At 42.1% G+C, this 26,090-nt stretch overlaps 1 protein-coding gene across 1 annotated transcript in view; it reads left to right on the top strand.

Annotated features, from left to right (window-relative positions):
• The window catches only part of LOC140121988 (elongin-A-like), an 84,200-nt gene extending 58,879 nt beyond the window's left edge, over nucleotides 1-25,321 (top strand). Inside the window, exons 6-11 of the mRNA XM_072142289.1 lie at nucleotides 7,279-7,446; nucleotides 7,808-7,905; nucleotides 12,278-12,458; nucleotides 12,763-12,886; nucleotides 17,616-17,749; nucleotides 25,131-25,321. Coding sequence (XP_071998390.1) covers nucleotides 7,279-7,446; nucleotides 7,808-7,905; nucleotides 12,278-12,458; nucleotides 12,763-12,886; nucleotides 17,616-17,749; nucleotides 25,131-25,192 — 767 coding nt within the window. The 3' untranslated portion in view covers nucleotides 25,193-25,321. The remainder of the gene's footprint in view (nucleotides 1-7,278; nucleotides 7,447-7,807; nucleotides 7,906-12,277; nucleotides 12,459-12,762; nucleotides 12,887-17,615; nucleotides 17,750-25,130) is intronic.
• Nucleotides 25,322-26,090: the final 769 nt, after the last annotated feature.

Genomic DNA, 26,090 nt, shown 5'->3' with positions numbered 1-26,090 from the left:
CAATCGGAAAAATGGTCATATCAGATCACGCTCCGGTCTTTATAACGTTCTCGTCCTCAGACTCTATATACCGGCAATGGGCATGGAGGCTCAATGATAATCTTCTCAAAGATCCCTTGTGTGGTGGAGTTGTGGACCTTTTGTGGAGCGATTTCTGCAGGTGCATGCTGACAACCCCACTCCCCTCCACTTTCGGTGGGAAACCCTTAAAGGAGAGTTTAGAGGAGTTTTTAGCATTAGACTTAAAAGAGACAAGGTGTATAAAATCTCCATGTTATTGCGTTTTATTAGCGAATTAGAACTATGTCATTAAGACTTGTTGGATCATGAAGTGTTAGCCGCGATTACAGACGGGAAAGCCTCCAATCCCTACTCGATCAAACACGCCTTCAGTATAGGGCACAATTCGCTAGATATCTTTATGATCATGCTGATAAATGTGGCTGCTCTTTTGCTCGACTTTTGCACCCTCGTAGCATGGCAACATTTATCCCCAAAATTCAAACCCAGGAGGGGACCATTACTCATCACCCTTTTGAGATCTTGGCCGTATTCCGCTCGTACTATGCAGACCTGTACAACTTTCGCAATCAATATGCAGATATGGATGAACACCAACAAAAAGACAGGGTAGATGCTTATATTTCCAACAATGCATTGCCGACATTAGCAGAGGAAACAATCGAGTCCCTAGAACAACCCCTAAGTGAAAATGAGATTCCCCACGCTATTAAAGAGACCCCGGCAGGAAGGAGTCCTGACCCTGATGGATTCACACCGGCCTTTTACAAATTTGCTAGGGAAATACTGACTCCTTTCCTCACCAGGGTTTTCAATGCTGTTACTACTGACGCTCCGTTTGCTCCCCAATCGTTAGCAGCCACGACTAGTGTAATACTGAAGCCTGGTAAAGATCCTATGACCCCTGGTAGTTATAGACCAATATCCCTAATTAACGTGGACATAAAGTTATATTCTTAGATATTGGTGAACAGATTGGGCCCGCTTCTTCCTTCTGTGATACATAATGACCAGGTAGGATTTGTCCCCGGTCACGAGGCCCAGGACAACCTCAATAAAACAAATAAAAATTCCCATGCAAAATCGTCCAAGATACCGTTATGTCTGTTATGTATTGACGCCGAAAAGGCGTTTGATAGGGTACATTGGGGAAGGTCTCATGTTGGACGTTCTTAAAGAGAACCCGTCAGGCAAAATAACCCCTAAACTAAATATTTTTTCATAAACTGGCATTAGAAAGCATTGCCGCTATCCCTTCATTGTCCCTCTACATGCCTGTAAACTTAAGCAATGAGGTCCTAAAGCTGTAAGCAAATGACCTGTGAGATGTCCATTGAGTCATTATCATATTCAAGCTGTCCAGCTTATTCATGAGTGGGAGGCACCGAACCCCCCCCCAGTGCTTGACTGACAGCCTGTATAATGGTGTAATGGCTCCTCCATGTGCTTGCTGGCGACCACGCCCCCTGCAGCCTATGTGTGTGCAGGAGAGATACAACAGCTCCAGGCAGCCATTTTATGTACCTAACATGTTCAGCTGATGTCTGTGCCTCACACATGTGTATTAGGAGATACAGCATGTCAGCAGATAAAGCACAGGCACTAGCAATGCTTTACTATACATTAAACACAGACATGAGCAGGGGGAGGAGAGGAGAGGGGAGGGGAAACAGGGGTGACATCACTGCCCCTGACCATGTGACCAGCCTAATTTACATAATAAAGAAAAGAGGATTTTACAATTATTAATGTATGAATTGACTAGATAAAGGCTGTGATGGATCCTTTGAGCTGTTCCAACAGGTAGCAGTGACAGAAATGGTGACAGAGACCTGATGACAGGTGTCCTTTTAAGCGAATGGGGATGGGTGAGGGATTCGTGGGCAAGATCGGATTAATGGAGCCATATCCCCCCCCCTCCCCCACGCATCCATAACTGGCCGCGGCAGAGCTGCCACTGTCCCCCTTGCAGTACACCATTGTCATGGAACATCTGGCCGTGCCGATAAGAAATAATCCAAATATACGTGGTGTGAGCATGGGAGACTTGCATTCTATGTATGCTGATGATCTTTTAGTGTATGTTTCCCAACCTCTGATCACGTTGCCATTTTTACTCCAAGAGTTTGAACGGTATAGCCTTGTGAGTAACTTTAAGATTAACTATGCAAAATCTGAAGCCCTCAGCATTTCTCTACCACAGACAAAGGTTCAACAAACTATAGAAAACATTGTTTCCATGGTGTACAGACTATATTAATATTTGGTTTACAAATCCCGGCGTAATTGAACATGCTCTACTCCCTTTTAGCGGGGGGGGGGGGGTTGGGACCACCCCTATCTACAGGTTTTTCACTTCGCGACCGTGGTAATATGTCTTGTAGACTGGACATACGACTCTATAACTCTAAACAGTGGGTACTCTTGGAACAACATATTGCTCCTATAACCCTGAAAACTGTGCCCTGGATACAGGGAGATTTGGCACAATCGTTAGCAGCATATACACCTTCTGCCCGAGCCGCGCTGGTGCTCTGTCGGAGTTTGCTCTGCAGGGGTCTTCTTCTTTGTCCCCCGGGGCTCTTAACTCCGCTGCTGAAAAATCTGATGTTCCCTCCAGGCATTGATAGGAAATCGTTCCTGGTATTGCGCCTGTCCAATGACCCGTGCATGCACGTTGTCCTTAAAGACGGATCCCTACCTTCCTTTGTTGATCTGAGTGCCAAGGTCCCTGATACTCCACTTTCTTGACTGGAATACTCTGTTGCAATCCATACGCTCGCAGGGAGACGTGGAAACTTTTGGAGCCGACCTAACGGTGTTTGAAGGAATGCTCAACTCTCCCACCCCACCTACACATGTTATTTCTCAAATTTACTCTATTTTGGAGCTACACCCGGAGGATCCTGCATTTCTGGGGAGATGGGAGCAGGAACTGGGTGTAGAGTTCGGGCCATAGGAAAAAACAAAAATGTTTGTCTTTTTACCCATAAATTATCTTCTGCATGCTCTGCACAGGAGAAAAATGTTATAAAATTATGACAAGGTGGTACAGCCCTACATACATTCTACCCTGCAGTGCCCGACACGTGCTGGCGCTGTCAAAACTCCAGAGGAACAATGTTACACATCTGGTGGGAGTGTTCGCTACATATGAAAAGGTTACCAGCCGCTCAGTAGAGATCTCAGCTCAGATAGGAGTTCTGTCCATCCTCCCAATAGGGTCTCAGAAAAAGCGCTTATTGAGATTCTTTCTCACGGCTGCTCATGCGGTCATTCCCCGCCATTGGAGATCCCCCACTCTCCCCCCCCCCCCCCCTTTCTTGAGTAGATCCATAAATTCTCTAATATCTGCCGCATGGAGGAACTTTTGACAGAGGTCTATCAAACCATGGAAAAATTCTGTAGAATCTGGCAACCGTGGTTTCTGTTTAAAGACGCACCAGATTATATGGTATTGTTTGTCTGCGCCTTCGGTGAGTGGTAGCCTTTTTATGTCTTCAGCCCATCATGTTGTATTTCCTACCCTTAGCCCTTCCCTAGTTTTCCCTGTCTATCCCCTTCTTTTTCCCCCTCCTTAATCTCCTTCTCCTTACCTCTACCCCTTTTTTCTTTATTATTCTCCTCTCAGTTCTTTGCTCCTTTCCAGTGCAATCGCTTCATGAGGACTGGTTGGTTGGTTGGTCCGGCATTATGTGTTATGAACGCACTAATTATGTAACATCTGAGACTCTATATTTGGTTACACTTTCACCCCTATTCATGATCTTGTCACAGGTTGCTTATAGAGTTGGTCTTTATGTATGGGTTTGGTATGTTGCCACCACGCTACAGTGAGCTTGGTGCATGCGGGGGTTTCCCATTCACATTTATTGTTATTGGGTCCTGTGTGTCCCATTGCTGTTACGATGTATACTATCATTAACAAAATGTTCTCCATTTGCTTCTTCAACTGAATAAACCCTATTGAATAAATACTCTTCTATAAATTGTTAATGTGGTAAATGACTATTCTTGCCGCAAACTTCTTGTTTTTAATGCAATATCTACATGGGTGTATATAGGCCAATTTCCAACAATCACCACTCCAGTGGTTTGATGGTGCATTGTGTAAAAATACTAATGGATGTTTAGAAAATCCTTGACACCCCTTGTTCAAGTATGCTAGCACAGCTGTAAAGAGTTTGGCTGTTATAGAAGCTATAAAACTGACCTTCGTTTGAGCTGGTTGAGAATCTGGAGCATCACATTCGTTTGTTATATGGAACTCTCACAATGGCCAGATAAAAAGAACTTTCATGTGAAACTTGACAGTCTATTCTTGTTCTTAGAAATGAAGGCCTTTCCATGTGACAAATTGCCAAGAAACTTAAGATTTCGTACAATGATGTGTACTACTCCTTTAATAGGAGAGCATATACAGCCTCTAACCAGAGTAGAAAGAAGTGGGAGGCCCCGCTGCCCAACTAAGCAACAAGATGAGTACCGTATATACTCGAGTATAAGCTGACCCGAGTATAAGCCGAGACCCCTAATTTTACCACCAAAAACTGGGGAAAACTATTGACTCGAGTATAAGCCGAGGGTTGGAAATGCATTGGTCACAGACCCCCCCCCCCCCCAGTATATAACCAACCAGCCTCCAATAGTATACAGCCTGCCCCCAGTGGTATACCAGTTTGCCCCCAGCATTAAAAAAAAAAAATAAACTTTTATATACTCACCCTCCGGTGGCCCCGATGTGCAGCGTTGCTCCCCCGATGTCCGCGCCGCTTGCCTTCAGGCTTCCGCGCCGCTTGTCTTCAGGCTTCTGCTGGGCGCCGCCATTGCTCTCTCCCGGCCGGCGCCTAGTATGACGCGCCGCTGCTGACGTCATACTGGGCGCCGCCCGGGGGAAAGACATGGCGGCGCCCAGCAGAAGAAAGAAGACAAGCGGTGCAGACATCGGGGGAGCAGCGCTGCACATCGGGGCCACCGGAGGGTGAGTATATAAGTTTATTTTTTAAGTATTTTTTACTCTTGACTCGTGTATATTGACTCGTGTATAAGCCAAGGGGACGTTTTTCAGCACATTTTTTGTGCTGAAAAACTCGGCGTATATACGGTACATTAGTCTCTAGTTTGAGAAACTGACTCTTCATTTAATAGTACCCGCCAAGCGCCAGTCTCGACCTCTACAGTGAAAAGGGTGACCCCAGGATGCTGGCCTTAAGTGGCAAAGTAAAGGCCATATTTGAGACTGGCTAATAGAAGGACTTGATTAATATGGGCAAAAGAACACCAACCTGAGACGGAGGAAGATTGGAAAAAAAGTGTTATGGACAGACAAATCGAAGTTTGAGGTGTTTGCCTTACAAAGGTTGTTCTGTGTGATCCACAGAACAACTGAAAAGATGCTGGAAGATGCCTGATGCCATCTGCCGGAGGTAAAGTGGGAGATTTGTAAGGTCAAAGGGATTCTGAATAAGAAAGGCTATCACTCCATTTTGCAACGCCATGCCATACCTTGTGGACATCGCTTGATTAGAGCCAATTTCATCCTACAACAGGACAATGACTCAAAGCACACCTCCAAAGTATGCATTAACTATTTAGAATACCTGCTGCCTGCTTCTTCCTTATCTGTTATGGAGTGTGCAGCCCATTCACCAGATCTCAACCCCATTGAGTTGTTGTGGGAGCAGCTTGACCGTATGGTACACAAAGTGCCCATCAAGCCAATCTAACTTGTGGGAGGGGCTTCTGGGAGCAAGGGTTGAAAATTCTCCAGATTACCTCAGCTAGAATGGCAAAGGTCTGCAATGCTGTAATTGAAGCAAAGAGAGCATTCTTTGATTTAAAAGCAAAGTTTGAAGGAGAAAATTATTAATTCAAACGAGACATACCTTGTCAATATATTTTGTATTCATTTGAAACTCTTTTGAAAAATAAGTGCGGTTTTTATGGAAAACGCAAAATTGTTTGGGTGACCACAAACTCTTGATTGGTAGTGTATGGGCACAGTAATACTACTCCGCTGTATATATCAGCACAGTACTACTACCCCTATCCTGTATATATGAGTACAGTACTATTCCTCCTATCCCTTATCATGTGTAATATATATATATATCTCATATATTTGCCTTTCATATCTGTCATTATGTACTGCTTTATAACAAGAAAGTGAAAGCCTTCACCAAATATATCTTGTCGTAAATTAAATAAAACCAGTCAGGTGGATTTTGGACACTAAATTACCTACATGTCCTTATGGACTAGTGGTTTAATGTTCGAAATGGCCCTTTTATGATTACACATTTAGAAAATGCTTATACTTGACTAGGTCTGGGGCTTTCGGTGCCTTTTGTAATGCTGCTAGTGAAGCCAGCGTAATGCACCTTTTTTTATAAAGCCAGAGTAGTATATCCTGGTTTTAATGCACAACTATTGTAGGTACTCGGCGTGCACTTTGTACCCTGGGTTTTATTCCAGCTTCAATGAAGCATTCAGAGAGGAGGGGCCAAGACTCCATATGTGAGTCCTATGTGCCTCATCAGACTCCAATCTAGCCCGGTGTCCCAGATCTACCTTACAGATTTTCTTTGACAAAACAAAGATGGTGCTGGTAGAAGTTTGAGTAGCACTAGTTAGAAGGAAGAGACTGGACATATGTATAGTACAAAGATGTCTCCTGCAAGTCATTGCATTGTTATATCCTGTGATTATTAATAAGGAGGGCTAAGGAGAACCAGTATGTACCACTATATGGTCACTGGCTGACCCCCTAGCTATGCCTCTTGATTCCAGTGTAGTAATGTCAACATAACCAAATAGCCCAAACCGTTTGTAAAGATGCTGGGCGGAATTATTAAGACTAGCGTATTGAATGCCAGTTTTAATTCCCCTTCTCGCTGCTGCACTGAACGCCAGATATACTAAGAGGCTTTGGTCTCTTGGTATATCCAGAGATGTGCACCGCTGCTGCAGTCCTGGCAAAGATTTCATATGTAGTCTCCAGCAGTTTTACGGAGACTATAGTAAATGCAGTGGGCTGGGTCATTCTTGCCCCACCCAAAGTGTAGTGGGGCAGAAAACCTTCTGTCTAAACAAAATTAAATTGATTAAAAAGTTTAGTTACACTTTTAAAAGATATATTTTTAACAATATGGTGGATGAGAAATGTTTTCCATATAAAATGTTGTGCATGTAGAAAAAGTTTTATTTATAATATTAGGAGACTACTGTTCCAATATAAATGTTCAACTTTTTACACAGAGAGCATTCCAGAAATTTTACCTGAAATGAGTCCTGAATCGAGTGGATTTACTGGACGGCGCCTTAATTCGAAAATGTTGGTGTACTCTGGTTCCAAAGTAATATATCTGCCAAAAATGTTATCCCTGTATGAGCAATGTATACGGGTGCTTCAAAATAACATTGATTGTAAGTATTCATTCACGTCCATCAGTAGCTGTAAAACGAAAATCTACTTTGCCAGTTTGTTATTTTGTGCACATGTTGGTATGTGTGTGTGTGTGTGTGGGGGGGCAACCTTTTCCTGTAGGGAGAAATCAAATTGCTGTTACTGCAAAGGACACAGGGCACCCAGATGATGGTCAATACGCCGATATAATATGGAATAAGCCCTTTCCCTTGTGTAACTTGTTTATTCAATATTTAGTATGTTTGGCTTATTTACATACTGCCTGTATCGCAATGGTAGAAGTATGGCGAGGTCTAGAACTGCTGTAAGACTTGATAAAATCAATTGTTTTATAAAACATTTTCTTTACTTCTTTTGTAGCTATTCAAGAGGTTGGAGGTGTACCTTTTGAAATCCTGAAGCCTGTGCTTAACCGCTGTACTCCTGAGCAATTAAATCGAATTGAAGAATGCAATCCAGTACGTATAGTTTGTAAAAAGTTAAAGCGTTTCACACGTACCATGGGATGCAAAACACCTGATGCTACCATCCCTTTGTTTCACAGTAGTGGGGTTGTGTTCAGGATATGGGGAAGTTGTAGATCAAAATTAGAGAACAATTTTGATTGCTTGATTTTTATTTAGTGTTTAACTCTGTAAGGAGGCAGACAGTTTATAGCTTAAAGAGGAACTGTCGCCCATAATTTCGGCACTAGGAGCTGTTCTCTAAAATAAGCAGCTCTTCGTGCTTCAACAAACGCCACAGTGTTAGATAGCGTTACCTATCCTTCTAACAGTACAGCGGGGTACAATGTAATCGTTGGACCGCTCGCAAAGCGGCCCGATGTATTCATGAGGGGTGCTGCCTATTCCCTGGACCGCCCTGCTCGCTCCATAGCATGACGCTCAGCAGTCACTGCCACTAATCCCGCCCCAATCCCGCCCCACTCATGAATCCATCGTACCGCTTTGAGAGTGGTCGGACGATTAAATTGTACCCCGCCGTAGTGTTGGATAGCGTTATCGGAGGTTTCCGGTAATGCGATCCTTCTAACACTGCGGTATTTGTTCAAGCACTAGGAGCTGCTTACTTTACTTTAGCTGCCGGTAGCCTCAAAAAGATAGCGGCGCATGGGCGCATACTCACCCTGCGCTGGCCCCGATGTCTGCGCGGCTCGTCTTCAGTCTTCCGCGCCGTCTTCTATCTTCTGCCGGGCGCCGCCATGTTTTTCCCCGGGGAAGGCGCCTAGTATGACGTCAGCAGCGGCGCGTCATACTAGGCGCCTGCCGGGGAAGATCAATGGCGGCGCCCAGCAGAAGAATGAAGACGGCGCGGAACACTGAAGACGAGCCGCGCGGACATCGGGGCCACCGGAGGGTGAGTATGTAAGTGTTTTTTTTTTTGGGCTGGGCTGGGCTGTGCTGTATACTGCTGGGCTGGGCTGTGCTGTATACTGCTGGGCTGGGCTGTGCTGTATACTGCTGGGCTGGGCTGTGCTGTATACTGCTGGGCTGGGCTGTGCTGTATACTGCTGGGCTGGGCTGTGCTGTATACTGCTGGGCTGGGCTGTGCTGTATACTGCTGGGCTGGGCTGTGCTGTATACTGCTGGGCTGGGCTGTGCTGTATACTGCTGGGCTGGGCTGTGCTGTATACTGCTGGGCTGGGCTGTGCTGTATACTGCTGGGCTGGGCTGTGCTGTATACTGCTGGGCTGGGCTGGGCTGTGCTGTATACTGCTGGGCTGGGCTGGGCTGTGCTGTATACTGCTGGGCTGGGCTGTGCTGTGCTGTATACTGCTGGGCTGGGCTGTGCTGTGCTGTATACTGCTGGGCTGGGCTGTGCTGTGCTGTATACTGCTGGGCTGGGCTGTGCTGTGCTGTATACTGCTGGGCTGGGCTGTGCTGTGCTGTATACTGCTGGGCTGGGCTGTGCTGTGCTGTATACTGCTGGGCTGGGCTGTGCTGTGCTGTATACTGCTGGGCTGGGCTGTGCTGTGCTGTATACTGCTGGGCTGGGCTGTGCTGTGCTGTATACTGCTGGGCTGGGCTGTGCTGTGCTGTATACTGCTGGGCTGGGCTGTGCTGTGCTGTATACTGCTGGGCTGGGCTGTGCTGTGCTGTATAGTGCTGGGCTGGGCTGTGCTGTGCTGTATAGTGCTGGGCAGGGCTGGTCTGTATAGTGCTGGGCTGGGCTGGGCTGTATAGTGCTGGGCTGGGCTGGGCTGTATAGTGCTGGGCTGGGCTGGGCTGTATAGTGCTGGGCTGGGCTGGGCTGTATAGTGCTGGGCTGTGCTGTGCTGTATAGTGCTGTGCTGTGCTGTATACTACTGGGGGCTGTGCTGTAATGGTAATGTTGTTTTTGTATGCCTTCTGTTTATGAGCTACAGTTTTTCTGCTATATACCTGCATGTCATAAGAATTTAAATTAAAAAAGGACCATATTAAATTCAAATCTGTTTTTTTGTAAATTTTTACGTTTTTTTTTGTATGCGTTGGAAAAGGGGTAGTCTTATACGGCGAATATATCTTAAACTCTATATTTTAAACTGGAAAGTAGGGGGGTCGTCTTATACACCAGGTCGTCTTATACGCCAGAATATACGGTACCTCTAACTATATGACCTTTAAGTGAGTTGTACAGGATCACCTACTGGGGACACACAAAGGGGCTTATTCACAACTACTCCTCTGCTTATGCATCTGCAGGGGTGTTGCACATCAAAATGGAGGTGAAATTTCAAAATGGTCAATTTTTTGTTGGTTATACGTTCATTTATCCCTAAAATTCACACATTTCCAAATGATAAAAAGAGAAAACCCATCTTATAATTTGGTAAGGAGCGCCCTGTAGCTGCCAAGATTATAGTTTCCTCATTGGTCCCTTTTGCAGGCTACAAAGTTGTAGTTTTTCCATTATTGGGGCCGTGATGGCATTTTTTTTACTTTTACTTTTTTTTCGTTTTTTTTTTTTTCATCAAGTTTTACCACCCCTCACGTCACCAGGACATTATAGACATTAAAGAGAGATTTGCCTAGTTAAACAGGCGTTAACACTTGCTTTCCAAAATGCAACTGTTAACGCATGCATTAACATTGTGTTAACACAAGTGTTAACATTTGCATTTGGAAACGCAAGTGTTAACAGCTGTTTAAGTAGGCTAATCTCTCTTCAGCTGTAGCAATGCGTTTTTAAACACATGCGTTAAACGAGACGTTCGACCGCACCCTAAGAAGCACCACCAGCTCATTTGAATATCTTTATATTGTCAATGCCCCAGGACTTCGTAAAAGCAAGATCATCCCCCGACGGATAGGATGACCAAGTAAGTTCTGATGGTGGATATCCTTTAAGAGCATTAGGGTGATGTCACACATGGTGTTTTTTGGTCCATTTTTTAGTCAGTTTTTCCCAATTATCTTAATAGATAAACAGGTTGTAAGCAGCCAAACGCTTGGTAAACGGACTGAAAACAGATTTTTAAAAACGGACCAAAAAACGCCAAGTGTGGCATCCCCATTAGGACTTGCAGTGACCAAGCTTCTCATTAACATAAAGAATTAAAAGTCTAGACATTAACATTGACAGTTGCGTTTTGGTAACGCAAGTTTTAACAGCTGTTTAATTCGGCAAATCTCCAGCTCTAGCAATACGTGTTTAAACACATGCGTTGAACGTGACTTGTGAACGCACCCTCAGGGCTACATCTCCCAAGTACCTCTGTTCCGGCTCCTGCTACACAATGAACACAGTTAAATAAATCTGATGGTAGATGTCTTTTAAACCTGGTGAAACTGTATGACGAGACAGGTGCTTAACTGGCGTGCAATTCCAGCTGCCGTGTTGAAACCATAAGCAATGGAGATCCATTGTGATCTTGTCCTCTTGCGTTTTGTCTTTTGAGGGCAACTTGCTTTCTCAGGGGATTAGATGATGAAGTTTGATGTTTTGAATTGTAAAAATCAGACTTGGAATGTCCACCTTCTCTTACTATGGCTGATGGGGTTACCCCTTTCGCCTTAATCTGTACAACATGCTGCCAGAAGTTTTCAGTCACTTTGGGACGGCATAATGTTTTTGCAAAGTCAGTGCAAACTGGAAAGTGAGGGTGCGGTCACATTTCGCGTTTACCGCATGCGTTTAAAAACGCACTGCAACAGCTGAAGGGAGATTTGCCTAATTAAACAGCTGTTGACACTTGGGTTTACGAAATGCAAATGTTAACACTTGCATTAACGCATGTGTTACCATTATGTTAACAAGCACATGTGTCAACTGTGATGTTAACGCATGCATTAATGCATTTACGGTTGCGTTTTGTAAACACACATGTTAACAGCTGTATAATTGGGCAAATCACTCTTCAGCTCTTAAGCGCATGCAGTAAACGCGACGTGTGACCGCACCCTTAGGCCGGCGCCACACGTGGCGCTTTTGTCTGCGCTTGCAAACGAGCCGCCGGTGTTTTAAGTTAACGCGAAACACCGGCGGCTCGTTCCCGATCGCAGGCGTTTCCATAGAAACGCCGATGCGATCGGGCCGAGGCCCGCCCCGGTGGGCGCGACTTTGTCTGCGTTCGCAAGCGCAGACAAAAGCGCCACGTGTGGCGCCGGCCTTAGCCTGCCTGTTAAATAGGGTTTGTCAGATTATTACGGAAATTAGCACCAGATGCCAGATTATGGCCAATAACCTGCAGGTATCTCAAAGGTGTTCTTTAATTTTGATCAGTGTTTTGTCACTTATCTCCTTTACAACAATTTATGTTATAACATAAGAAAAATACCAATAATCAATGCTTAAGATATATTTACATATTCTATTCACACTTGACAAATGAAAAAATTTTACTTTAAGGTTTTTATGGAAGACTCTGGGAACTTGTGGAAGAAGCATTGTGAAAGAGACTTTAAAGGTCATCGACTCTTAGAGTACGAGTCTTGGCGGGAAATGTATTTACGGCTTTTTAATGAAAGAGAGGAAAAGTTAAGAAAGATAACACAAAATATCAGTTCTGCGCATTGTGGGAAACCAAAAGGTTTGTTATTGGATTTATACTCACACTTCTAGTTTTCAAGTTTTCTGCCAAATCAAGGGCATGAAAATCTGTTGTTCAAATAATCCAAGTATCGATATAGGAATGGAGGCTTTTTAAAATGCTAATTCTGTGTGGCATATTTCGAGCTGTAGGGTTACATATTGAGATGGAGCAATTATTTTATTTCACAATGTATTTCTGTTGACACAGGGTGTTTCTGCAGGCAGTTATTTCTCACAAAAAGGTTGTGTCTAGCTTTTTAGGTTTGACACATAAAACTAAAATTTCGCTAAAATACTTACAGGCCGGCAAGTAAAACTTGCTTATATCCATGGTGCAGCCAAACCTCCAAGGAACATTCGTCGCCAGCAGGAAATTTATGGAACTGCAGGGCCTATTGTCCAGCCTCATCCACTAGAAAAATACAAGTAAGTTTTTCTGAAGTCTATCAAGTATAAGCAAATTGTACTTAATAAATCTCTGGACACGTTTGCCTCGGCATTAAAGGGTTTGGCCACTTTTCCTTGTGTATTTTTGTAGTGTATATTGGTAAGTTTCCCAATTCGTCCCCACCCCACAAACACATCCATCTATCAAATGTTCTGCAGTGCTTTCTTGCTATGTAAAGTAAAGCTCCCTGATTCAGTAATGTCTTTTACCTCATCAGTTAACAATCCTGTCTATAAAACTGCCACACATGGTCATGTGATCCTAAATGTCCATGACCAATGATCCACTTAAAAGATCTTAAAGGGGTTTGCCCATGAAAGAAAGTTCTCAATTTGTAATCCCCTAGTTATGTTTACACAAACATTTCTAATCCCCCCCCTTACTTTACAATTTTACTCAGTTTTATTGCTGTTTTAGTTATCCTGAGTGTATTTAAACTTGTTTTCATGGGAATACCCTTTTTAAGCTTATATTCATATTATCATATTGTCCTGGAAGGGTGATTGGTCATGGACAGTTAGGATTGTATGACCCTTCATCTGCAACCATTTTATAGACTGGAATGGCAGCTGAAGGAGGTAAAAGGCATTTCTCAACAAAAAAATTTGAACAGAACATTTTATTGGATGTATATTGGTAACTTGCCAAATATCTTGCAAAAACACCTATGCGCGCACACCTACGAGTGAGAGCAGCCATCTTGGAGTTATGGAGCTGCAGCAGTGAGATGTAAAGGAAAACAAAGCATTCAGCCCAGGGTGGTGAGGTAAGGTTGTGGAACTATAATATATGCAAAAGAATAGGCCAGTTAAATAAAAAGTACATATAGTGACCGGAGATCCTCTAAGTTTTCCCAGATGATATACCAAGTGCTTCTTCCTTAAAAGCCTCTAAATATATGACATATGTTATATAAAATGTTTTATGCCCCATATTATGAGATGTGTATATATAATGTGTGTGTAAAATTGTATAGCTTTTTGATGTTATGTGGCTAAAAATTTAAGCTGCATGAAGTTGCTGTAGTCCTGCAGTGATTGATAGAGGTTTTTCTGATGCCAGGTGTTAGCAGGGTTTCTTCTCTAACTCTAGCAGCTTAACCTCTTAAATGCCACAGCATTTAACCAGCTTGACAATCTGTGGCGGCTTCAAAAGCCCAAATTGTAGCCACCAAACTCCATTAGGCAAGCAAAAGCCTTTATATATCATATTACTAAGTAACCTGACTATGCTTATCTGTAATGTGAAGTTCCACAAAATAATAATAAATATTCGGCTATTAAATCAGCGCTTTACAAATCATGGGTTACGTATACAGATGAAACCCTAGAAATGAGGGCCCTGCTCTTGAGAGCTTACAATTTTTGAGGAAGGGATATGACGCAGGAGGTCACCGTGCTTGTACAATGGTCCAGCCATTCTTTATCTGAATGCAGATGCAGAAATACAGTGGGTACGGAAATTATTTGGATCCCTTTTTTCACTTTGTTCAATTGCAGCCAATTGGCAAGATCAAAGATATTGTATTTCAAGATCAAGACCATTTACTTCTATGTGCTTATGGCCTTTGTTTACACAGCCTTGTGCATGGGAAGACTGCCTGAGCCACAAGTTATAGAGTGGAAGAGTGGATCCTATTGTTGTTCTTTGTGCCTCTGCAGTCTTGTATGTGATCCATAAGTAAGCAGAGCAGACACCCCGATGACACAAGGTACCTTGTTGTGGCCTGAGTATAAGATGCCTAGACATTCCTGTGCAAAAGGTCTAAAAGGCTGATGAAACGGTCTTTTAAGTGAAAATCTACAACTCTTAATGCTAATAAAACATAAAACTGCTTTGAGTAAAAAGTATACATTATGCATGGAACCATTTAGTGCTATTAATAGGTTGTATATAATTCAGAGGTGTTGGCTGTTCATCTCTGTAAGGGTTTTCCTTATTGAAAATACCCCGTTTATATGTCCTCCTTTTGTAAACTACATTCATCTTTTCTCAGTCAGTTCAGATACAAGTGTGACTGTTTTGTATACCTGATAGTAATAAACTATTTTGGCTGTGTAACTATAGAATGAAACATGATATTGGAAATGCTTGGAAACTCAGCAGATGCCTGCTGCTGTCATTCACTCTGTCTTGCCTGGTGACGCACATTTAACCCCTTATCACTGACACTAGTTTTCAGCTCAATGACCAGACTCGATTTTTCAAATCTGACATGTCTCACGATAATTGGTCATTACTTTGGAATGCTTTAACATATCCGGGTGATTTTGAGACTGTTTTCTCGTGACACATTGTACTTCATGTTAGTTATAAAATTTAAGTGATAAGTTTTGCGATTCGTTCTGAAAAAAAGTGAAAATTTGGCAAGTTTGTAAAAATTCTTCATTTTCCAAGTTTGAAATGTTCTGCTTTCCAGACAGGATGTAAAACTACCCAAAAATCTTGATAATTACCATTTACGGAATGTCTGCTTTATGTTGAGATATTTTATGCATCCTCTCATTTTTCTAGGATGTTATGAGGCGCAGAACTTTAGGTGCGATTTTTCTCATTTTCATGAAAATTGCCAAAACTCACATTCTGAGGTACAACTCAACTTTCAAGTGACTTTGAAAGGCCTAATTAATAGTAAAACCACATAAATTACCCCACAATAGAAACTTCACCCCTCAATGTATGTAAAACAACTTCTATTAAGTTGATTAACCCTTTTAAGTGTTTCACATGGGTTAAAACAATATGGACCTGCAATTTAGAAACTATGGAATTTTTTTGGAAAATACATTCATTTAGGCCAAACTGACAGTTTCAGAATAAATTAAATGATGAAACGCACTGCAACGTTTGATGCCCAATTCCTCCCAAGAGTACTGATACCACATATGTGGTGGTAAACTTCTGTATGGCGCACGGCCGAGTATAGAATGAATGGAGGCGCCATTCACAGCAGATTTGTATTGTCACATTGTACAACCTATAAATTTTTTTTTTTTTTTTTTTGGTAATGCAAATATATGAGGGCTTATTTTTTATTCATTTTGGGGGTCTATAGCTTATTCATGAGATTTTATTAACTATTTCAAGGGGGACAAAAACAAAATCATCAATTTTTATTTGGGATTTTTAGCATCCCCCCCCCCCCCCGCTCACCGTAACATAAAAATAAAATGTTATCTTTATTCTCTGGTACACTACGATTGTAGTAATATCACATTTATATAGTTTTTTCTTCTCTTTGCTCAATTTTCCTGAGCAAAACCAATATTGGAGAAAATCGCATTGTTTTTACTATTGACAACTTTTTAGGGCCATAACTTCTGTATTTTTCTGTTGTCAGACCTCGTTGAGGGCTTATTTTTTGCGAAAAGAGTTGTTCTTTTCAGTCATATCATATTAGGGAACACTTGATCACTTTTTAGAACATTTTTTGTGATGGTGTTTGAAAAATTGTATATTACGGGAAGTCTTTCGAGGGTTTTTTTTTTTTTTTTTACATTGTTCACCGAGCGGGTTCAAGATCGATTTAGATTTATTGTACCGATTGATACAGACGTGGTGATACCAAATATGTACGTGTTTTTGTACGTTATGTACGTTATTTGCATTTCATGTGTAACTCGGGAGGTTATGGGACTTTTTATTTTATTTAATTATATAATAAAATGATTTCATCCTTTTTTTTTAAACTTTTTTACATTTTCTACTTCTTGGCTTGAACAAGCGATGATCCGATCGCTTGTTCAAGCCAATACACTTGTATTGCAGTGTATAGTGAAAGTAACTGCGCATGCTCAGTTACTTACAGCCGGGTCCTGCCAGGAAGGCAGAACCCGGCGGGTAGAGGAGCTGTCACTCGTCGGAACCTGGGGATCGGATCCCCCGGTAAGCACACCGGGTGGAACGGGGGGGGGGGGCGATCCACGCCTACACGCCGCGGTCATGCTTGACCGCGGCGTGTAAGGGGTTAAACACCCGGGATCTGAGTTTTTTCCGTTCCCGGTTGTTAGTGCCGGGTCTGGGCTGTAAGATCACAGCCCGACACCGGTGAGACCCAGTGTCCCGAAATCAACTTCTGACGCGCCGCCGTAGAAAGGCGTACGCGTCAGAAGAAGTGTACCCTTAATGACCGCCGTAAAAAAGCCGATAGGGCGGTCATTGAGGAGTTAAATCATTTACTTTCATTTTGTATATTGGTCCTTTGTTAATTAATATCAAAGTATAGAGACCTATGGAGAGAGGGCTAGCAATACTGCTGTGGTACCCAAAACAGCCACTATAAGAAGTGTAAATTCTTTGCAGGATAGCTTGTGACAAGTAAACAATTCACAATTTCTGGGAACAACTGGCTTACGGCTGTCTGATCCACACAAATGTAAAATTAATAGCCTTGTGTAAGGACGAGTAATCCATTTAAACAGTTGGATATCCCCTTAATACTCCCCAATCATTCATTAACTTGCCTACTGTTAGACAAATTATTTTAAATGATTTCAGGAAATTGTGCAAGCAACATAATAACAACTAAAGATCTTGACAATTGAATGTTATCTGGGTATGCACTAGCGCTGATATATAATATATCTTGCAGGATTTTTTGGCTAAAACAACATGATTTATGTATGGAAGGTTAGATCTTACAAATAACAATATGAATCTTATAATATTTTATATAGTAAATTCTCATTGTTTGACTTATTTTCTTAGATTGCAAAAAATGGAAACAAAGGAGAGTAGTGCCTCAACTCCGCACTCAAATGTTGTGCCTATAAATAATATTTCTGTGCCTGTGAGTAATAGTCAGTTTGGCCAAAGTCAAGATCAAAAAAGAACTATAAAGAGTAAGTATACAATCCCTCCGTTAACAACTTCAGCTATACTATTCAGTTTTCAAGTATAAAAGACCTCTTCAGTTCTTTTCATCTCTATCATTGACTTGCTCTGGTTGTCATAATCTAATAAACTTTCAGATTGGAATAACCATATATACATTGGTTGTAGTTTTGGAAATGGGAATCTGTTGAAAGTTCACATGGATGTGGCTTTTTAAATGGCTGCTATTTATTTAGCAGTAGTTGATAATGTTAGAGTATGGTTGCACATTATAGGTAACAATACAGTTGTGCCAGCTTTTTAATGCTCAGTAAATGCCATCTAGATTGTACTTTTACATTAATGTACATTAACCTGTTAGTACTCTGGCTAGTCTCCTGAATTCAACACATTGTAATGCGTAAATTCACACGAACAGTTGTTCTTAACAGGTGGAAGCCACCAACCCGGCTTGCCAAATCTAAAAATGAGAATAGAAATGCATTGCAGTATGCCATATAACTAAAAATACATCTTGTTCTGTTTACCAGACTGTTTAGGAAGCTCACATGTGAAGCTTATATCTTTAATACATAAGGATAGTCCTAAATTTTAATATTGCCTATCATTTTAGGATAATTTTGTAACCAGAACTTCTAAATTTAATTGCTTGTAGATTGGGTCATGTTTTCTTCTAGTGATTATGAAGGTGATCAGACACAAGTGAAATACAAAGAAACCCATGATGTGAAATAGAAAAATTCAGAATATCGATTTGCATATATAAATCTTAAATATAAAGCATCAAGGTGTACATCTGTCACACATGTCACTGATTTTAATTTTACATGCTCACCTCTGGATATGTGGTTTAACATGTGACTATAGAACACGGCCGGAATAAGGGGGGGGCCTCCCGGGGCTTGAGCCCCGGGCCCCACCACTTCGCCTTTAAAAGGGCCCCCACCAAATTGGGGCGATTCGGGCGGTCGCATGACCGGGCGCCGTGGGCCGTATCCCGCCGATGTGTCTGCCTTTGGTCTATGGCAGAGCGAGGGAACAATGAGTTCCCTCGCTCTGCCATAGACGATTGAATGTAAATAAAGATGGCGGCGTGCATCATGGGAACGATTGAAGGTGAGAACAATTTCAGTATTTTATCTAGGTCTGTATATAGTTATTATTGGGGGATTGTATATATTTATTATGTGTGTGGGAGGTGTATGCTATTATTGCTATAATCTGCATATAGTTATTATAGAGGGGGGTGTATATAGTTGTTCTAGGGGGACTGTATGTAGTTAGAGGGGGGGGCACTGTATGTAGTTGTTAGAGGGGGAGGGGCACTGTATGTAGTTAGAGGGGGGGGGCACTGTATGTAGTTGTTAGAGGGGGGGCACTGTATGTAGTTAGAGGGGGGGCACTGTATGTAGTTGTTAGATGGGGGAGCGCACTGTATGTAGTTGTTAGATGGGGGAGCGCACTGTATGTAGTTGTTAGATGGGGGAGCGCACTGTATGTAGTTGTTAGATGGGGGAGCGCACTGTATGTAGTTGTTAGATGGGGGAGCGCACTGTATGTAGTTGTTATAGGAGCTGTATATGGTGGTTGCTGGGGGGGCTGTATATAGTTTTTTGTTGTTCCCTGTCTCTAGTACATTCAGTGGGGGCCTCCGCCATATTTTGTGCCCAGGGACCCCCACCAAGCTTAATCCGGCCCTGCTATAGAATATTAGGCATTGCATTCATGGTTGACTCGATGGCTGCCAACAAGGCCAAAGTATTACCCCTGAACTCTTGTGCTAGACCTTTAATATGAGGTGTTGGTGCTGGGCCCCCTCATCTCTAATTACAATACGTCAACAATCCTGGGTGCACATGATGCATATTATATAGATTTTATACAAATCCTTAGGAAGATGACTGCAGAAGAAACTGATTTCTGCTGCGGACTTATGATTCATATAATGTACCTTTTTTGCTTTAGGTTTTATTTTGGAATACAATCTTTGCTATGCAATGCAAAGGTTGGGCCTCTCTCCATACAGCAGCAAAAGCAAGAGCATCCTGGTTTCTGTTTCTTGTGGCATGACCACTGACTTAGTAAATTCTGTAGCGGTTTTGCATAATGTCTGAGATGTAGCTTTTGTTGTGTATTTTTTATTTTTCAATTTCTCTCGGCACATTCATCAAGGTCAAACCATAAGAACAGTAAGAATATTGTCAACTGTCACAATTTTTTCCACTTGGAAAGCCTTTTTTCCCCACAGGGCTTTCCCCTTGACGGCCAACATGGAGGTTGTCTTGCACTCCCTGTTGGGACAGGAAGAGAGTGGGTAAAAGTCCCTCCCACTGGCCTCCCGTCGGTGTATTCCTGTCCCTAAAGGGATGGGGTGAGAGAGCCTCCTCTCCCTCGGGTGAATATATTCAGGGTTTACGCTCTTTGCATGGAGTTCACCAGTGGGGTCTCCCCTCGTTCAGCCTCAGTCTTTCCTGGGCTTCTCGGGGCCTAGGAATCCCTTGCTTGATTTATCCCTGCATGCCCTACAATACTGATACTTCTGGTCTATGGCCATTGACACACTTCTGGCGCTTGACATGTCGTCACTGGAACTCAAAGATCTGGAAGTGGGATGGCCAGAAGATGCCACCCTTGATCACGGTCTGTAAGTTCTAAAGTGGGTGCATACATCCCGATCTCAAGTTTTTTTGTGTGTCCTCCTCCTTCTCTCTCTCCTTCCCAACTGTCCTGTGCTTTCTGGTTATTGGTATTCATGGCTGATGCGTCTGACCTCATGTTCCTACCCTCTAGTGATCATATAAGTCTTGTTAGTGGTGGTGCTGTCCCCCTGCTCCTACTCCACCTGATCGGCTGCTGTTTTTTATGAAGGACTTCTGAACGAAGATGATGATCCCCCCCCCCCTTTTTTTTTTTTTTTAACGTGAGCAACCACCGTTATCTTAATGCTTCATATGCAAGTCTTATTAGGGTTGTGATTGGACAACTTGTAGCTTGCATTTTGCAAGGGGAATGGAGTCGGGGATCCTTTACTAAGAATTGTTGTATAGATATGTGCATTATATGCATTGGCCTCATGCCCAATATAGATTTATCCTTCTCCCTCTCCTCATCTCTGTCTAGGAAGTGCAATAAGTGTGGGGCTAAGATACCGAAAAAGGAGACAACGTCCTTTTTGGAGAGCCTTATTAGACAAGAAGTCCAATTTTCCAAATCTGAACAGTGACCTTGCTAAAGCATCAAAGCCAAGGCTCGATTCGGGGGACTCTGATGAAGGTTTCCGATCGGGCCTTGGATGATCCTACCCCTAGCACATCAAGGAGAACTAAACTGAAGTATTTTTTTCTCTGCATAAGACTTGGATCAGCTTCGGAAAGCAATCTGGGATACTCTGGATATTTAAGATGCGGTTGAGACAAAGATGATTCAAGGCAAATTGTTTGGTGGTCTAAATTTTCATTGATGGGCAACAGATCTCTATTTGGGAGATACTGTTGGAGGAATGGAAAGAATCGGTGGTTGCAAATTCCTAAAGAATTCAAAAATTACCTACTTTGACCCCTCTGAAATTAAGAGTTGGGACCAGGTCCCTAATGTGGATATTTTGGTTGTTAACAAATAATCTGACATTTGAGGATTCAGCAGACCCTACTCTACTGGCTTGGTCAGCTTGAAGACCATATCAAGGAGTGAACTAATTAGACAGAATCCTGGAATCCAGTCCTAAAAACTGCTTCAGGTTTCGGGTAGAAAGCTTAAAAATGGTGGCAATAAAGGAGCACTCCATTCCAGCTATAAGAGCATTAGGGTTGGATCCGTGGAATGGGGATGTCCATTCAAATGTTTGTTTGCCAAGGATTTTGACGAGATCCTGGACAAGGCAGCATCAGCAAAAGGGTTCCCCGAGCAAAAAGGGGGAAGGCTTTCTCTCTTGTTTTTTTAATTTTCTTTCTCTCCAGTGGTCCAGTATTACTTAGAGCAAATTGGTCCTTTCCCTCATGGAAACTGGGTTATCATATAGAGTGGGAAAGTCCTCCTCCTCGAAGGTTCTCAATCTCAAGACAACCCTGACCTCAGCTATGGGAAAATATTCTCCCTCTCCTTTCTATGATTGTGGTAACCAGAGTTCCCCCACCCAAACATGTTCAGGGTCCTTATTCTGCTTTCTTCCTGCTCCAAAAGCCCAATGGATCCTTTGGCTCGCTATCAATGTATAGAAGCTAAACACCTTGCCTTGATATAAGATTCAGAATGGAATCTGAAGTCTGCAACCCATATATAAGGATGTCTTTCTGTTCCTTGGACCTAAAAGATGCTTATTATCATGTTCCCCTCCATCAGGATTCTCAAAATTTCCTGAGGTTTACGGTAGTGTCTCCAAAAGAGTAAGTGGTGCATCCTCAGTTCTAGTGTCTCCAGTTTGGAAAAGACTTGTGGGGCTGAATAAATCCCAAAGTGATGCTGTAAGAGGTGAAAGTCCCCAGGAAGGTGCATCCTGCTAGTCCTTTACCGAGAGGATGACTTTCTTATCCCATCAACAAAGTTTTAGATTTTCTGGGTTTCCTAGGGTGGCTAGAAAATTATCAGAAATCAGATCTGGTCTCTTCACAATCAAAGGTGTTTCCTGGGATTCAACATCTCAACTTTCCTTTTTACCTCGGGACAATAAGTTGAGAATCCATCCCTATCCAGAAATTACAGAAGATCAGGACATGTTTGACCAGGAATGCTATGAGGCTCTTGGGCCTCATGACCTTATTAATCCAGTGCTTGGCTTGGTGCCAAAGCCATTCAAGAGTCCTCCAAACTTGGGTATTGAAGACTTAGAACAGAAGAGCCAGGTTCCTAGATGTAAGAGTCACAATACGATCCTGAGTCAAAGTCTTCCTGTATTGGTGGCTAAAGTCAGACAACCTGAAGAAGAGTATACTGGCAGCCCTGGCCAATAATGAAGATTCAGACAGACGCAAGCCAAATGATCTGTGGGGCGCTTGTTACATTCAGGGGACCTGGTCTTGGACCTCCGAACCTATTCCATCAAATATGTGAGTTGAAGGCTGCCTGGATAGCTCTTCTAACTTTGTCATAACTTCATCCAAGACTAAAAGACTTAGCGTTGATATTGTGTCCCTATGCTGCGTTTTGCCATGTATCTAGGCTTCTTCTGTGGCAATGGCATCCCGGTCGGTGGCCATCTTATTGCTGTCATGAAGATTGAAAGAACAATTATCCAATTAGAAGCAAGTAGGCATCAGATCTTGTTGAAAAGTGTCTGAAGGATAAGAGTGTAAGTCATTGTTCATGAATACAATTAGATTTTTTGTAAAGTTTTATAGTCCTACATAGCTCAGGTCTTAAGAAATATTAAATATGAATAACAACTGAGCAGTAATTGGTTAGATTGCAAAAAGGCAAACCCAAAATGTAGACATTTTTCATAATGGCAGATTGATGTTCAAAGAAATATTTTAAAAATCATTAAGCTCTGGCTTCAGGCTTGTTTGCTTCAGAGAAACTACCAAAACTGATAAATTATTTTCCCTAAGTCCCAGGGAAGGGGCATGGGGTCTGGACTCTTTCCAAAAATTAGCTTATACCTTTCCTCCCTTACCCCTGATTGTAAAAGTCCTCCAAAACCTGTCTTCCTTAAGCATCAGGCTTGTTGCAATGCATCATCATAAATTGTTTTTAAAAGTCCTTTGAACCCATGTCTGTTATTAAAACATCAGACTTCTGACTAATAGCCTTCCTAATAGCCATCACCTCTGCCAGGAGATTGCGTGAGCTGAAGGGACTGTCTTTTCATGAACCATATTTAACAGTGATGTATCATAAAATCGCCCTTAAATTAGATCCAAACTTCCTCCCTAAAGTATTGTCAGATTTCCACAGGAGTGAAGAAATCTTTCTGCCCTCCATCTGGGACCACCCACCACCATTCACTTCTAATTTAGTTTCCGTAAGTTCACCATGATGGCCCTGCATTTAACCCTCCCATGTTTCAATTGGCTGTTTTTAGTATATTTTATGCAAAGCTAACATTTGTGAATAAAGAACCTTATATCATCCTTTCATTGTGGTTGTTTGGTAGTCACTAGTGGGAGGGGCTTTTACTGTCAGTCTCCCTCCCTTCCTTCATGTGGGCCGTCGTGTTGGATACGGAAATGGAATTATCAGTGACTTCTCATTCTGTTTTGAAGTGATGCACTTCAAATCTGTATTGAAGTAGCCTCATAATTCTTCCCAGATTGATGCCTAAACCTGCAAACTGAGAAAGCTTCTGCTTTTATAGAGGTGGTCATGCATACTGATGAACAATAAATTTAAGACCTTTAATTCGCAACACCTGGCTACTACATAATCTAATAATTCTACATACTATTATAAGTGGCCTTTCATATTGACAGTGTAGTTTTGTCTTTTGTTCATCTGAAACTGTTATTACTTTATTTTTATAACATTTCCCGGTCTGTGTTCAGCAGGTTCTGTTCCCCCTTCCATTATGAAATGTGGAAATATAACCCTCCATTCTTGGTTTGTTACGCTCTTAGGTCCCATGCACACAACCGTATAAAAACGCCCTAATATATAGCCATGTATACGGCCAGAATATGGCCCCATGCATTCCAATGGGCAACACGGCCATCCATGTACATGGCGATATTGTCCACCATACCGTAAGGGAGCCGTATAAAAATATAGAGCATGTCCTATTTTCCACCATATTTCTGTTCCGTACAGCCCAATGAGAAGTCAATGAGAATGTACAAAACACAGGCTTAGGCTACATTCACACGGCCGCATGAAAAAGGCTGTATCCGTACCGTTTTTTTACGGCTTACATACGGCCACATTCATTTCAATGGACAATACTTCCAACAATTTATATTGCAGTTTTTGACACTGTAGCATATCGTACCTTATACTAGCCATATAAAAATATAGAGCATGTCCTGTTTTCTCATGTATTTCAGTTCCGTATGTCCTAGAAGTCTATGGGGATGTATAAAATACAGGTTACATACGTGCTGCATATGGATGAAAAACGTCATGTAAATACGGGACTGGAGAAATCATACGGTCGTGTGAATGTAGCCTTAATGCGTGCTGCATACGGTTGAGAACTATATATACGTGCAGTATCCAGAACCAGAGGGAAGTGGATTCTGTCGGTCACCAAGCAATTGCTAGCCCACCGTATTTTATACAGATACGGGGCAGATACAGTGCAATACGTTGCCATACTGTTGCAATATGTCCCCTTTTTACGGCCAGAATACAGCCGTGTATACAGAACAGAAGACCATACGGTCGTGTGCATGAGCCCTTAGTGATACTTTTGAAACAATATTTTTCAAAGCAGTTAAATTTTTATACATATTCCTATTCTAGAAATAGCACCAATGATGGCGAAATCCATGCGAGCTTTCAAGAACAGAGTAGGACCAAGATGAATTTTCACAATTTACTTTTCTTCAAATCTGCCATTTAAGTTTGAAAGATAAAATATCCTTTTATGACTGGATCCTCAAACGTTGCACTTGTATGTACATTTTGGTGTGTATTGTATTCTAATAAAGTAAAATGTTAAAGTAGAAAATCTGTGAAATGTATTTAATTGCATATTTTCAAATGTCAGATTATTTTTTTTTTATTTGAATCTGTGGTAAACCTAAAACATAGTAAATGAGCCCCTAAGTGTTGCAGATTGTACTTTCATTGGACTGTTTGTCTTTTTCAGGGATCGTACAACTTGGACAGGTATTTAACAGGCATCTGCGCTGGGATTGTGTCGCAAGCGATAGGTTTTTGGCCCCATTATGTTTCAATGTTCTTCTAACTGTGCTTTGAAAAGAATAGTGTATATATCTGACTTGCGTTATTTGGTACAATCTCTAGTCTCCGATTTTGATGGTATATTTATATTTCCTTTAATGAAGGAGAATTTAAGCGCAAATATTTTTTTCATATTCTGATTTTTATAGAAATTTTCCTTTTTCAAGGGCTGCGCTAAGACATTTTGATTTTAAACTTGGTATATACCTAGCATTTAAATGGGAACCTGTCGCTAGCTTTTTTACTACTAACCCAATTTGTGGCTGGTGGTATTCTGGAAATGCTCTTTCTGGAATTCCCTCATTTTTATGTTAAATCCCACCTATTTACCTACAAAAAAAATCCACCCTGAAGTCATAAGTGTCAGGCTCCAGGGGTAGTGGACCGACTGGACCACCTCTGATGATGACTTAAGTCGACACCTGAGACCGGAGTCTAAGTGGCACCTGGTTTTCACCAGAGCAAAGCGTGTTGGACTTGCTGCAGCGTGGTACCACCAGATCGTTCCACAGGTGT

This window comes from Engystomops pustulosus, chromosome 3, assembly GCF_040894005.1.
Source record: "Engystomops pustulosus chromosome 3, aEngPut4.maternal, whole genome shotgun sequence".
NCBI lineage: Eukaryota > Metazoa > Chordata > Amphibia > Anura > Leptodactylidae > Engystomops > Engystomops pustulosus.
The sequence above is the reverse complement of the archived record's forward strand: the minus strand, read 5'-3'. Positions and strand labels throughout refer to the sequence as shown.